The sequence below is a fragment of the Esox lucius genome, chromosome 8 (assembly GCF_011004845.1).
Source record: "Esox lucius isolate fEsoLuc1 chromosome 8, fEsoLuc1.pri, whole genome shotgun sequence".
Classification (NCBI taxonomy): domain Eukaryota; kingdom Metazoa; phylum Chordata; class Actinopteri; order Esociformes; family Esocidae; genus Esox; species Esox lucius.
This window is the reverse complement of record NC_047576.1, coordinates 23,110,463-23,125,485: the sequence shown is the minus strand read 5'-3', so window position 1 is coordinate 23,125,485 and position 15,023 is coordinate 23,110,463. Positions and strand designations below refer to the sequence as shown.

Below are 15,023 nucleotides of genomic sequence, written 5' to 3'. Positions count from 1 at the left end.
CCCCACTGTATATCCATGGCTGGGTCTCAGGAGAATATCAAAGCAGACTGATAAGGACAATGGATGCGTTTAGAAACTTGTTTTGTCAAACTGAGTATTTGCTTATGATGGGGCCAATGTGGAGTGTCATTAGAAAAGAATGCATGGAAAGTATTATGATGAGAACGATGTGATGCAATATCTGATTAGCTCTATACTAACATGCATACTGATCACATTTCCACAGCAAACACGCTTTCTTACATTCCTGTTTCTTTATCGCTTCTATAAAAAGATTCTTAGTTGTAAAAATAGTTACATGGTAGGAAAAATAAGAAATGGTTAGAAATCAACTTTTACAGCCTTTATCCAATAATTTCTAGATTCAACATGCATTTTCTTCATTTTTATTGGCTACAATTTTATTAATTACTAACTTTGTTAGACTGATATGAAAGAAATGGGACGTTACCTGATGCAACACTGTGCCAACTAATGCAATACACAATCTGGAAATATCTAGTTTCATCAGGTTTTACTCAAAACCTTTCACTGCAGCTTTCATCTGTCCTTTCTCCCTCTCTCATTATCTCTCTAAACTTCTTCCAGGAAAGGTTAGATGATATTAATCAAGATGCAAAAAACATTATATTTTGACTTCATGTGAAAGAGTATGCTATTGTGTATTCGTCCAATTTAGCCCAAGTGATAGCTGAGCTATCAGAGCAGAACTCCATCCTGACTGACGGCCTTGCTCCACCAGCATGGTGGTATAACAGCACACACATCACCTGGCTTGGCACTAACTGTGCATCTTTCCATTCACCCATTGGCTTCATGCAAATGGTGGATGTGATTTGAATATGTTTGTCCTTACTCAGAAATTACAGCTTACAGTATGTCCAATATGGAAAATCTGTGAATTTGCATGGATATCGGTGAAACATTTAAAATATTCCATGAATAAAAACAGATATATTTTAGATGTGTAATTTCGTTATTTTTAAAAGTACAAGAAAGAGGATTTTGACACCAAATATCTCACTCTGTGCTGAAGCAGAAAGCTTTCACACAAACTTCAAAGTCTGACGAAATCTTTCAAGAGCAACTGAGTAATATGCAATAAAGGCTCATAATACCAAAGCATACCAGCTACTGTAGCACCTGTTGGAAGATCTTTGACATTTGACAATTTCAAACTTCACCTACTAAATTTGGTGGATTCAGCAAGTGCATTTATTGGATAGCCGCTTTGTTAGTTTGATTTTCAAGGTTATTTTGCAAATCATGGCAAAATGAAATTAGTGATGACCAAAGACTTTTCAGGCCAGCTAGGCTTTCGGAATGCCTAGCTGGCCTGCAAATTTCATTCTTTGGCTATTTATACAGAAAATATTAGGCTACTGTACTCTGAAGATGTCATTCAGTGATGTTGTCCAGATTTGAAAACCCATTTTCACTGACAACTTGGGACTATAAGATGTATGGTAAAAAAACATTTCGTTTTTTTTATACTAAATACAGTTTCCTTATATCATGTTTAAGGTTTGCTATTTTTTACACTTCACATAGTATATTAATATTGTCATTTCAGAATCAAAAGCCTTAGGTTGTCAGAACTATGCTTTTCAGACTAAACTAGTCTTTCCCAATCCTGGTCCTGGAGACCCCAAGGGGAGTAGGTTTTTGTTTTTGCTCTAGCACTCACACATCTGATTCAAATGAATGACTTCACGATAGGTTGATAATGTCATCTACTGCAACCTCAATTGACCTACGTGAAAAATATCACCAAGTTCAGTCAGACACTTTAAAGGCACTACTTCAGTTCTTATACTGTGTACTGATCAATAGATTTTCAATGGCCTTGTAGAGAGATTAATTTACAGTAAACCACTTTTTCTAAAGCCAAATGTAACCATGAAAAGCACAATCAGTAAAAGATGTGACCTGTTGCACCAATTCACATGCAGTTGGATCACTGTGGATCACTGAAAAGCAATGTTTGGTCAAATTTGTTGAAATCCATACTTTCCAAGTGAAACAGAGTGAGATCATTACTGCTGAATAATAAGGAATAACTAAATATATTTTAATGCTATAGGGCTTGAACTCATACAATGCAGAGGTTACATGGAAAGGCAGGTGCCAGTCAATAGTACCTGTGTGGTTAGTTGCTAGTTAACTAGTTAGCTCACTGAGATTCAGTCCTGCTAACATTGCCAAGCTAGTAGCTTAGCAGTACCAGCAACACAGCCTGTCTAGAAATTCAGCTAGCGGGCACAGATTGACAAGGAGCAAGATACCCCACAGTACATAAAACATGAAGAATCAGTTAATTCAAAACACATGGCTAAGCAGTATTGGGCCAAAATAATAGCAGGACAGATAACTGCCAATTCAACATTTAAGAAACCTGCTCAAGCCAAATTACGCAATTCATTGCTTACTCAATTCGTTCTCCACTCCACTTATTAGAAAAAAGGTCTATATTTTTTATAGTCTATATATTAATGCCAAACCCGCTGCTCAGTCTCGGTAGGCCAGGCCTTCCTGTGGGTGGGCTGGTGACCACACCACCTTTGCCTATGTGATTAGAAATTAACTAGTAATTTTGTTTGCCTCTGAATTACAAATGCAGTGAGATGTATTGTGACACTCATTAGGCCAATGACACATGTAGCCTTGTTGTGTATGCGGCACCTTTGTGTCCTTATCTCCTGCCTTTACAAACTAGATAAAGCCTAGTTTTATTATTTCTTATTTCTCTGTATCAGAACAATCTTCTCTAGTTTGTCCATTGATTTTCATCGCACCTGCTGAATTTGGCTTATTATAATTTTTTTCAATAATACTGCATAGTGTGTTGATTAGATTTTCATCTTGTATATTGTTGTACTTAGAGTTCTCATAACCAAAGGCGCCAGGGCTCAGCCTCACCTGGCTATTATTTGGGTGATAGGTACTGGGGCTCAGTCTCACCTTGCTCTTATTTGGGTGAAAGGAAATGGTGAAAAGTTAATCAGCCCAAGGGGGCTCTGGCCCAATTTAACTGATGATTAGAACCAGCGACCTTTGGTTTAGTGCACACCACACTTGTCTCCTAGGTAACAAAAAACATTTGTTATTAGAAAACTACATCTGTATCTCTATGTGTCCTGATTCCCATTGTGAATTGGCACTAACGGCTAAATCATCAGGCCAACTGAGAACTCAAACAAAAAGACAGAGTTGGCCTTGTGTGTTTATTATGAATTTGTATAAGCAGCTGTCTACAGAAAAGAATAGTGAGTAGAGCCAAGTTTCCACCAAGACAATAACAATTCCAAAGAGCCTTACGTAGTACAAGGTATTTCCCAGCACTGAAACATATTTTTTCCCGAACCAGGGTACGTACGCATCCACAGTAAGGAAGTACTAAGTGTGCTCCTGCAGGCTGAGCATGTTTTGTTGTGTTGAATCTGAGCACAATTACAAGTTTTCATTTTCGGTCAAAGTTATTTAGTGTCCATGTACAATAGCAGTGAAAGTCTTATGGGCACAAACTCTTCCTGTCTATTGGTCTGCAGGTGTGTGTTTTTGCTGTGCCACTGAGTGATGTATTGCAGATGGCCAACAGGGGGAGACAAGCAGCTCTATTATACCCCTGCACAATGGACTGGGTTGGAGAACCAGCTGATGCTAATCAGCAGCTAACTGTGTAGAATCCTGCCTCTAAACAATAGCACGACTTGTCTCATCCATGTATTCCCTTACCAAACGAGGCTGGTATAGTGCTACCTTGTCCAGGGTGGTTTAGGATGGAAAGGAAAATACTAAAGTGAGTATAAGGATGTTACATTAAATCATTAAGTCAATGCAAATTGATAGATGGGCTGGTGAGAAAGTTTAATTGGGGAGAATGTCGGTCACTCTGACTAATTTGGTACAAAAAGATTATTTGAAACAACTTACAACTTTAACTACAGATGGTTACTGGTAATTTCTGCTTGTTTTTCTGCTAATAGTACAGTAAAAATGTATATTGCCCCTTTAGAACTTTAAGTGAACATAGGAAATATGGGGTTAGAGCCGTTTGTTTTTAATTATAATATTGTTGCCCTTTGATTCATGCATCATCAACATTGGGGACAGTCTTCTGCGAACCACCTAAAAACACATCCCAACATGACAGGGCCATGCTTTGGACTGTATAACGTTTTTCCAAATGGTTTGTCATTTCTGGTTGAAGTTTGCTTTAAATAGAGAGGAGTATTGTTTTGTAACTTCAATTCCGAGGTAGATGGGAAATGTTATGAACACAACTGGCTTCAGTTACAAGAGGAGAATGTGATCCATTCATAGAGACATTTTATTCATTATATTATTTCATTATACTATTGTGCTCTGATTAAGGCACCCAGTAGAATTACTGCTATGTTAGCCTACTGTATAAAATACGTAATTCTCTCTGGAGAATGCTAGAGAGCTACTGAGTGTGCAGGCACTTGATCCAAACCAAATTAAAACGTACATTTTTTCAATGTATTGTCCTAAAGCTCATGTTTAAGACAAGGCTCGGTTCAGGGCCTGCATACATTAACTCTCCCGGTGGATGATTCCCCACCTTTGATAAATTCCAAATTCCAAAATTCCTTCCTTTATGACACACACATAAAAAAAAACACATCTTTCATTCCATAACAATTGAACACTGGTACATAAGATGGGGATGGAGGGACGCAAACGTAGAGTTTCCCAACTTCAACAACTTGGAACATTATGTGTACTAATGCGTTGTTCAACAGGATTCATAGACAAGGAGTGGCTAAACAAAGTGGAATCACAATTCCTGATATGAATACTCCTCTCCTGTAGTACCTGTGCTTCGGACAGAGCAAAAATGCAACCAAGTTCCTGTTGCGCCCCAAATTAATAAGCATATTGGCCAGAGTCACTAAGTTGATAAGAGTCTGCTAAATGACATAAATGTACATGTTCAAATTTGCACAAACTGGCTCTACCAAAACCAGGCAAATTGGTTTCTGCATTTAAGTATAAGGAAAGGTGATTGTGTATGAATGTATTGTTTTTCAAGATCCTTGATATGCTCCCTAATATCTTTGGAGAAAGCTGTGGTTTGTACCAGGTCAACTATTCCCCAACAACATGAGACTTTTAATGTAATCATAAGTGACAGCACTGTACATCATCTAGCTACTGTATGACAGTATGGCTGGTTTTGAATAAATGTGTCCTTATCTGTTTTATGCACTGTATACATTTGCTTTTGGGCCTGACATCATAAAATGGATTAGGGTCCTCTATCATCAACCCACTGCGTCAGAGAAATTGAATGGTAGGATATCAGATCCCTTTCAGCTTTTCTGTTCTACAAGACAGGGTTGCCCAGTCTGCCCAAGCCTTTTCATTCTCACCTGCACCATCACAGCTAAGGAGCATTTGAAAGGCATTACCAGGTCATGGTCAAAGTTGAACTATATACAGATGATTAATGCAGTCGACGCAGCAGTATTGGCACCCTTCATTAAACTGTCCAAAAGTGAATGCAAAAAAATAAACAACGCAAAAATGAATTGAATTGGGAAGAAACACAATGAGTAGTAATATATTTTTATAACAACACAATTATTTCTCAAACACAAAACATTTCATTGAGTGGTATGTATTTTTTTTGGTTGCAAAACATAGGTTTCAAAAGTATTGGCACCACTACAATCAATATCTGGTGAAGCCTCAGTTGGAGTGGGTAACCGTGATGATTCTCTTCTTTAAAGTCTGACAAGGTTGGCACACCTGGACCACTAGTAGCAATACAGCCCCAAAGCATCAAAGATACAGCACTGTATTTTGCTGTGGGTGTCAAGTGTTGTCCTTGTATGCAGTCCCTTTTTTGGTGTGCAAGTTACATTTTGGTCCCATCTGACCACAACACACGATCCCAGTTGTAGTTCCAGTGATGCTTGATAAAGTTCAGTCACTGCAATGTGTGGGTTAGGGTTTTGTAAGCATTTCTTTTGTGTAACTTTTTCATCTAACAGGTGACTTTGAGACATAACCCCATGATTCCACTAGACTGTGCAGATCTGAAACTGTGATCCTTCAATTCTTTTCCATCACCATCTTCTTCACCATGTGCAGGGACATATGCGAATACATCCTCTTCTTGGAATATTTGAATCTGTTCCACACTCCAGAACTTTGATTATTGTCTTGATTGTTCATAGTGGTATTTTCAATTGTTCTTGTATTGGTTTTAATATCCTTTACCTGATCAGTGGTTTAATAACCATCTGTTTTCTTTCAGCTAACACCTCTTTGGTTTTACCCTTGGTGACATATGACAAATGTATGTTACATGCATGAAAAAAGGCATTAATACATTTCCTGGATATTAAGAAAAATAAGTATTTTTATCACTTATCATGCAATGCAATATATCATGGGGTTATAAAAATGGGGGAACAGTAGGCACCTGGGAGTAAACATTGGAAAAGATATCCAATTGTGTGAGTTATTCTAATGAACATCTTGCACAGAGCATATATCAAATCACTTTAAAAAAGATGGATCAATGCCTTTCAGACTTACCTGCAGGGAGGTTGGTATACCGTAAACAGATTTTGGTCTTAAGCAATTGATATGTTGTCTGTAGTCTTGAATGTGTGTATCCCACTTAGTCCTTTTGTGTGCCTACTAGGAGGTAGGGTGGGTAATATCCAACATAGAAATAAAGCACATCATTGCCCTGGCACACTTATCAGTGAAACTGACAAAACTTATGAATTGGAAAGTGCACAAACCTCAGAGCTTTAGCATGGAAAATTAGTTTGCGTGGTCTTGGACTTGAAAATGGTCTAGTAGACCATTTAGTTTGAAGTACAAAAGACCAACATTAAGTAGGTTAAAGCTGCCTGCTGGAACACCTTGGCTTCACAGGAAAACATTTACGGTAAAACTTGTTCATATACACACTCTTGTATGAGAAACTGAAACCCAGGCCTTCCTGTTTTCATGTTGTTTTTGAGGTAGAAAAAAAAAGTAAAAAAACACTTCAGAAATAAGACACCAGATGTGTATTTCAGATAAAAATGAAGGCATGAAGGAACATGCAACCACAGTGATAATGGGATATTTTGTCATTGAGAAATAGTGTCTTTGTACATTGATATGGTTTCACATAAAGCACATTGAAGACATCATGTGTACTTAAACTCATCATGCTGTCACATGATTTGCTGTAATCAAAGTCACTATTTCCCATTCATTTTTGAGAATATGGATTGTCACCATAAAAATGTATGAAGTCATACTGTATGTTGCCACACAATTATAATTTTGGGGCATGGAAAATGTATGTTGTTTCGCTGGTAAAACATTGTAATGTGTATTGATGGACAGTCTGGAAAATTTTGACTGTACTATGATAATAATTGTGGAGTAATTTGTTGGTTTTCAATTCAGTTATTATTGAGATATTGTTTGTAAGTGAAGGACAACAAGTACTTTGTTAATAATTTAATAGTTAAATGTAATCACTTTACTTCTACCTATCATTAAACTGTTTACAAACATAGCAAACATCAGGATCCAAACTATGAGTGTAATAAATAGTAATCTACTACATTCAAAACGTATTTACAACATTCTATTGTGCATACTCGGTAAGCAATCAAACATAATCCTCATTAGAGAAATTATGGTTCAACCTTCAACAGCCACAGTGGAACACAGACTACTCCTCTACAATTGCACTGACAACTTCAGGTCTACTTCTCAGTAGATAATTCTTCATTGATATGCAGTGTAAGAAGTCTTTCACTACCTTATTAAGAATGTAAAGGTCCAAACACATTTCACAGAACTGGACTAACTTCAGAGACCAAATGTTTATATTGTCATAGACAATACGTTCTGTTAGGCTGGTATCCATTGAACATGTGCTCTTTCTGTACTCCTGACCATGTCGGTGAGCACTGCTTGCGAATGTCCATCCTGCATAGCACGTCTTATCACAGTTTCGTAGGCATCCAGTTGCCCCCCAAAGACACAGTTACTCACATACAGAAACACACACTCCTCTATTCTTTATCAGGGCAGGAAGCACTTCCGGTTGAATGGGGACTGTACAGTTTGCTGACGATTTCGGTTCGCAGACGATTTCAATTTGATCGTCATTCACTTTGTGATTCATTCATCTGATAACCTCTGACACGAAACGTCAATCCCAGTCACAGATAGAACAGCAGCATCTAGTGCAATCGTGATCCCCATATCCTCTCTTTGTTTTCTTTTACTTCCTTATTTTTAGTTCTTCTGTTGTGCAAATCCCGATTACAGAGTTTTTCTGGGTGTGGTACTATATTGTGTGGACCATGGTTTGTAGGGACACAGACATGTCAGTCTCTCTGTGCTTGGTCAGCCTTCCATCGTGTAGAAACCCAAACATTCCAGTTAATGTACTAATGTTCTCTGGTTATCTTTTTTTTCTGCTATCATCCCTTGACAGCGTCAGCGGCAAGGGACTCCAAGAGGGATCTGTACATGTCTGAACGAAGGAAGCGAGGGTACGAGTCTCTCTCCATCAGCCCATAAACAATTTTCTGGGCATCGTCAAAGCACTGAAGTGTAGGAGTCTTTACAGCCCTTTTTATTTGCTCCCTTGTGTGGTAATCAATGTTTATCTGGAACAAGATAAGTTAAAATGAAGTTTCATATAGCAGGTCTACAAATAGTCAACAAGGTAGGTTTAGTAGCAGGATGATGATGATTATGATAGAATGCAGTTCACTGCGGTTTGTTGAATCTCTAGTAAGTAGTATTGTATTGTAAATATTTATTTATCAGTCTTACCTCTTTGGGAGCCTCAGCCTTTATAAACTGCTCATAGATTTTCTTTGCTTTTGATGACATTCTGAACGAAGACTTGATTTTCTTGTACTCCTCACATGTCAGCCAGAACTCAATGTTCTCATCACTGAATTCAGATTTCAGAAAGGTCCTGAATGTGGCCAGTCCATCTGCGAAGAAGCAGAAAAGCTCACAGACATTAAACATTGATGCAGCTCCAAGCCTGGCAACTCATGCTGTTTTTGTTCGACATTTCTATCTTGCTGTTTTTAGTTAGATATTTTATTGAATTTAGCTACTTGTTGAACTATGTTGATTGCCTGATAAAGTCAAACTTACATTTAGACTCAAGGAGTCTCTCCAGTGACTGAGACCATTGTTGAGTATCTTCTAAACTTAGCCTGCTGAAAGAAAATGTGTGTTTGATTACTCAACTATAATCCAATCCAGTTAAAAATAAAACTGGTATTTGACTGGTATCTGACAAAAGGGCACATAGAACCAACATAATTAAGGAACAATTATAGCCACACTGTTATCACGTTCCTTCACATATCAGACACTTGGGCCTTTGTGTGTGTGTATTTGCATCTTCAATTTCAATATAAATTCTACCACTGATGTATAATGCAACAGGCATGGTATAGTAACAGTTAGGATCCATGCAAAGTAACAGTGTAAGGAGATCAGAATGGTTTACCTCTCAGATGTGGGTGAATGTGAGAACATACATTGGAGTCGGCACATAAAGTTCTTTCCTCTAAGGAAAAAAAAAAATATTTCTAAATTTCATAAAACATGACATATTACATAAAGACATCTCTGCATAAATTACTTTGGTAGTAGGTATTTACATGTTACTTCATCTTTTAGTATTTACCACATCAATAGAATTTCAAGAGTGCATTTAATATATAGCCAGTTACAAATTACAAAAGCTTCACATTACATTTTCCAAAATCTCTAGTTATTAAAAGTATATATATAAAAAAAAACTTTAAGCTACACTCACAGGTTCTTGTTCCTCCTCCTGTCGTCCTGTTCCATGTTGCGGTGCTGTGTTTGTGTCAGTGTATCTGTGATGATTAGGCTGGGCATGTTTCAACTCCACACTCTCTGTCCCCTGGTCCTGCTCATGCTGGGGTGAAGCATTCTCTGTACGGAGGGGTCTTCCTCCACCTCAAGACTTTATATCCAGGGTTCCCTGTTGCTAAGGGGCTGGATGGTGCAACACTGAAACAGACTCAGCTCAGCGGACCATAGCAAAAGCGAAAGCCTCCACGCTTTCTTTTTCTCCCTCCCTCCTCCCTCCCTCACTCACTCACTCCCTCACTCACTCTCTCCTTTCCTGTGATATGCGTTCTCTCTCTTCCTCCCTCTTTACTCTCCATGGATGCCTATTCTCTCTCTCTCTCTCTCTCATTTCTCAGTTGATGCATAACTGCTTCTTGTTCAGAGTGTGTTCTTTATGTCCACATTATTTTTAGTCTGCTCACTGGCAGGCTGCCACCAACTTAAAGGGGATTAAACTTTAACTTTGAGGGAGTAGTCACACATCTTCCTGAAATAGTTTGAAGCATTATATGGTTTATTTTAATACAACTTATTTACGAACAGTGAGCACTACAGAACAGAAAACAGGATTTTGATGTTTTCTGTTTCATTAAATGCTGTCAAAGATGACTTCTCCTGTTTTTTTTTTGTGTTTGGCATTGACTTTTCTCTCTTGTCTTGGCTGGTTTGAGCCACTTCTAGGTAGTAACAGCAGAAGCATTGCAGGATACAGTTTTTGCCTTTACTGTTAAAAGGTGGAAATGTGAGAATGGTTTGTCTAATCATTGAACATAACTTATGGTTTTGCTATTTGTTCATTATGGTCCATAACACCTTAACCTCCTGAGACCCTGTGTCCGCATATGAGGTCATGTTTTAGGCTTCCTGCACCATGTACTTCATTCTGCTTGAACATACTGCCCTTATTAAAAATGCATACATTATCAAAGCTCAGGTCTTAGGAGTTTAAGGCAGAAGGTGCTGAAATACGCAGTCTGGGAATTTTGTTAAACACAATTGTTTTATGTTTAATATGTTGTTTATGTGTCAATAATTGATAAGTATAATCAATATTATTGCTCAGGTATCCAAATTCAGAATCTGAAAGCAAGTATTTTTTGGGGGGATGACATGTGACGTACAGGTACACTACCATTGAAGAACGTACCACTGTATTTCTGACCAAGTTGTTCAGAAATACAGTGTAGACATTGTTAATGTTGTAAATGACTGTTGTAGCTGGAAACGGCGGATTTTCAATGGAATATCTGCATGGGCGTACAGAGGCCCATTATCAGCAACCATAAGTAATCAGCAATTACTTATGTGTTCCAATGGCATGTTGTGAGCTATTTCAAGTTTTTCATTTTAAAAGGCTAACTAATCATTAGAAAACCTTTTTGCGATTATGTTAGCAATGCTGAAAAATGTTGTGCTGATTAAAGAAGCAATAAAACTGGCCTTCTTTAGTTTAGTACTTCAGCATCAGTTTCTGGGTTTGATTACCGGCTGAAAATGTCCAGAAACAAAGAACTTTCTTCTGAAACCCATCAAAAACAAGAAATCGTCTAAGTGACCCCAACCTTTTGAATGGTCATTTATATCTGGACATTCATGTACACCAATTTGTGGGACCTGTTTTGGCTTGATAGCATTACATTTACAGCCAGTAACCAAAAACCTTGATAAGCATCGTCAGTACTACAATATCAGTACTGTTTTCTCTCCAAACATGCTTACAACATTGTGTAAAGAACATTAACATCTAAAATGTTTTAATTACCCACAATCTCTAAAAGAACCTGCCATCTGGCAAGACAAGAAATGTGTTTTTAAAAATAAATAAGTTTACTTAATCACTTTTCTTTGGTTATCTTCAAGTTACATTTTGAGGAAGATAAAAAATTATGACTACTCCCACTGTTTTTGTAAAATGAAATAAAAAATAAATAAAATTTTTATTAATTATATAACAGTGAACTCTAAGCGTATCGACATGAACACATTTGTTCTCTGTTCTGTAGATTTGATGTAATTCAAAGGATTTGTTGTTAAAGTGCAGACCGTCATGTTACTGATATTTGGACCGGTTAACATTATAGACAACAATGGAGTCATGTTTAATACTTATTCACATATCCTTTGCAATTGGTAACATCACCTTTACTGCAAAAAAAAAAATATTATAATAATAATAGTCTGGAACTACAAAAGTGCCTTAATCTAAGAATCAAGCTGTGCCTGAATAAGTCAAAATTTCTTGTTTTCAGAAAAATAAATCTTGTTAACTTTTACATTTTCTTAACACATGCAAATGTTTACTACTGCTGATATGATTAACTGCAAATTGTAGTCTTTGACACATCTATCCCTACCTCCTGCAGTGTTTCTGACGTGTTAGACTATTGTTAGTTTCTTTTTCCGAAAGATTCTTTGGAAAACCAATTCGGGGTCTTCCCTGGTCACAGATGTGACGCAACTATCCAAATACTTTTAGTTCCCTAAAATTGAGGATTCCAGGTACAAACCTGCTGGAATTGCTCAGTAATTAATCTGATATGGAAAATACCCTCATTTTAAGGCTACCAGTCTGCAATTTAACCTCATAGTTGTATCATTTAGAATATACAGCCAAACAAAAATAACTGTGTCACTGTCCAAATGCTTTTGGAGTTCATAGTTTTTTCATCCATTTCAATCCTGCCCTAACAAATTTCCGCTTTTGTCTGTCCCACTCTGTCTCTCTGGTAAGGACCAATGCTTTCCATAGGCATTTATTATATTTCAAATAAACACGATTTAAAAATATTGAAACAGTTTTAGATATTTTGATTTTACCTTTTACATGCACTGAAACTGCAAATAGGGTTTTCACTACGCTCTTGAAAACATCATAACATTGGATTTTAAATTCAAACAGCAGATCTCAGGGTAGATGACCTACTTTTAATAATTTCATAAAAAAAATGGTGTAGAGTTGTTCTATTTTTGCAGCGTGACCCGCTAAGATGCAAATGACTCAGACAGTGATAAGCAAATCATGACCTTCGCTTGCTACATGTTTTGGTAGCCTGTTGAAATCATTGAGATGTTCTCTCATACTGTTTCCAGCCCCAGTGTGTCCTTATTTAAAGATATTAATTATATAAAATATGCACACTCATTTGTGCTTCATTGGATGATTGTGGGTAGATAGCCTTTGCTTTCAGTACCCAGTAATACAGAAACCTCATGAAAGGTGTACATATGGCTCTAGGCAGCCATGTTTTATGGCAGGAACTGACTTGGCTCTGCTGATCTTGCCCAAAGATGGCCACAAGCAGCGAAGTACAACCAAGGGACACCAGCACGTCCACGGATGCCCCTTGTGCCCTCTAGTCCACATGACCACACTACCGTTACATCAAACCATGAAGCTTAACCGACCCTTTCAAAATATATATTTAAGTCCTACAAAAGTGCTTGAATATCATCCTCCTACTTCAGTCTCACGCCATATGAACAGGATCTGTTGTAGAACTTCCTGTATGACAATATTGAGTAACCCAGACAGTATCAGAAATACACTGCATTACTCACTTCCCTTCTGCTGTCATGGCAACCATTTGGGACAGAGGAAAATAACGACAGCCTGTGTGCAAAAGACAAGGTGGCATGGTGTAGGAAATGAGAGCTACCATCTTTGTCATCTACCAAGAACCCCTCCCCAATCACTAAATGTGACAATTATATATGATAATGGTATTATAATGTATATTATACCATGTTATTTTTTTGTTGTGAAAATTAGAACAAAGATTAAGTGTTGTTGTGTTTTCTTCCCTTTGTCTAGTAATCCAAAGTGAAAACAAACACAAATATAAAGCTCTGGTTGCACAAAAGTGTGTTTTGTAGATGCTCTACAAATTATCTACCAACTATCTACTAACCCTTACCCTAACCTTAAGCCTTATCCTAAAACATCTAAACCCAATCTTAACCCTAACCTTAGTAATGTCACTTGTCAACAGATAATAATACTAGCAACAAACATCCAACAAACTGAATGTTTCTGTAGAACATCTGCAAATGGAAATTGTGATTCTCAAAATGAAGCACAACCAAAGTTCCCTTTGAAGTTCCTTTTATTTATAGCAAACTGTGTATATAAGCAGTTTGTCAGTTGAACATCCTACTGAGCAAACCTCCATCATTCCAATTCATGTGGGTGGGAAATCTAGTGTGCCATGTTGGGGCTAATAGTTCCTTGTTGATGAGATTACTTCCAATACAAGGGGACACATTCAGGGTATCCACTGATTCCAATCCAGTGATGGCTGTTGTGGGTGAAACGCAGTTATTCTTAGATCTGTCCAGACTGCCATTTTAAGACACAACTTTGAAGAAAAGTGCCATCTGTAGAGTGGGGTCAAGGGTGACAGGGCTAACTTTTTCCACCTTCATGACACCATCGCTGCGCTGGCTCTGGCCAATTAGCTGGAACAGATGACATGTGACCACAGCAGACAGACAAGGAGGGAGCCTGTGGATTTTCTTCTCAAGGACTACACACGTTTAGTGTCATAAAAAAGGATTGAAGTTAGAAGTTATTACATACATTACATACTAATTTCTGGATAGACAGTATTGTGAAACAAAGTTAATCTATGGTGTATAATTTTCAAACAAATAAACATTATTCATATTTCATACGGCAGAGAGATCCTTATCACGCCTGTCAAATTTAACAACCTTTAAACTCTGTAACCATTTAGAACTTAAGTTCTCCATTCAGACATTTTGTACCTCTTCCATTACAAATCTATTCAAGAGACTTAACACTGTACCAATTTTGATGTACTGCCAGTCAAAATGTATTGGGAGTAACTGACAGTACTCATTAGCACACAACACTCATTACTTCATAATTTATATTTGTTCCTTATACCTATTTCCTGTGGTCAAGAGTATTGATAATCATATTTTACTTCTTAATTTCTTATCTGCTTCAAGATGTCTGCCCTTAATCCAGTACACAAACATGCTAAGTTGATAGAGCAAATTGACTATCAGCCAGTAGCACAGACTTCAGTCATCACACTGTAAAAAAAAAATCTGTCTAGAAACAACCAAATTTGGTCATTATTTGGTAACCTGGTCCT

The 15,023-nt window shown here is 37.4% G+C and overlaps 1 protein-coding gene across 2 annotated transcripts; it reads right to left on the bottom strand.

The window, feature by feature from the left end:
* Positions 1–8,103: 8,103 nt before the first annotated feature.
* Positions 8,104–10,107, bottom strand: LOC105009193 (regulator of G-protein signaling 21). Of its 2 annotated transcripts, none has more exons than XM_010868613.3 (5): positions 9,842–10,107; positions 9,530–9,589; positions 9,169–9,233; positions 8,833–8,999; positions 8,104–8,663 (listed from the first exon to the last, which is right to left on the bottom strand). In XM_010868613.3, the coding sequence occupies exons 1-5, from the start codon at positions 9,925–9,927 to the stop codon at positions 8,475–8,477; spliced, it is 567 nt and encodes a 188-aa protein (XP_010866915.2). In that variant the 5' UTR covers positions 9,928–10,107; the 3' UTR covers positions 8,104–8,474. The 2 variants fall into 2 exon arrangements, with proteins under 2 accessions (XP_010866915.2, XP_010866916.2); XM_010868614.3 differs by having other exon boundaries at positions 9,169–9,230.
* Between the last annotated feature and the right edge of the window lie 4,916 nt (positions 10,108–15,023).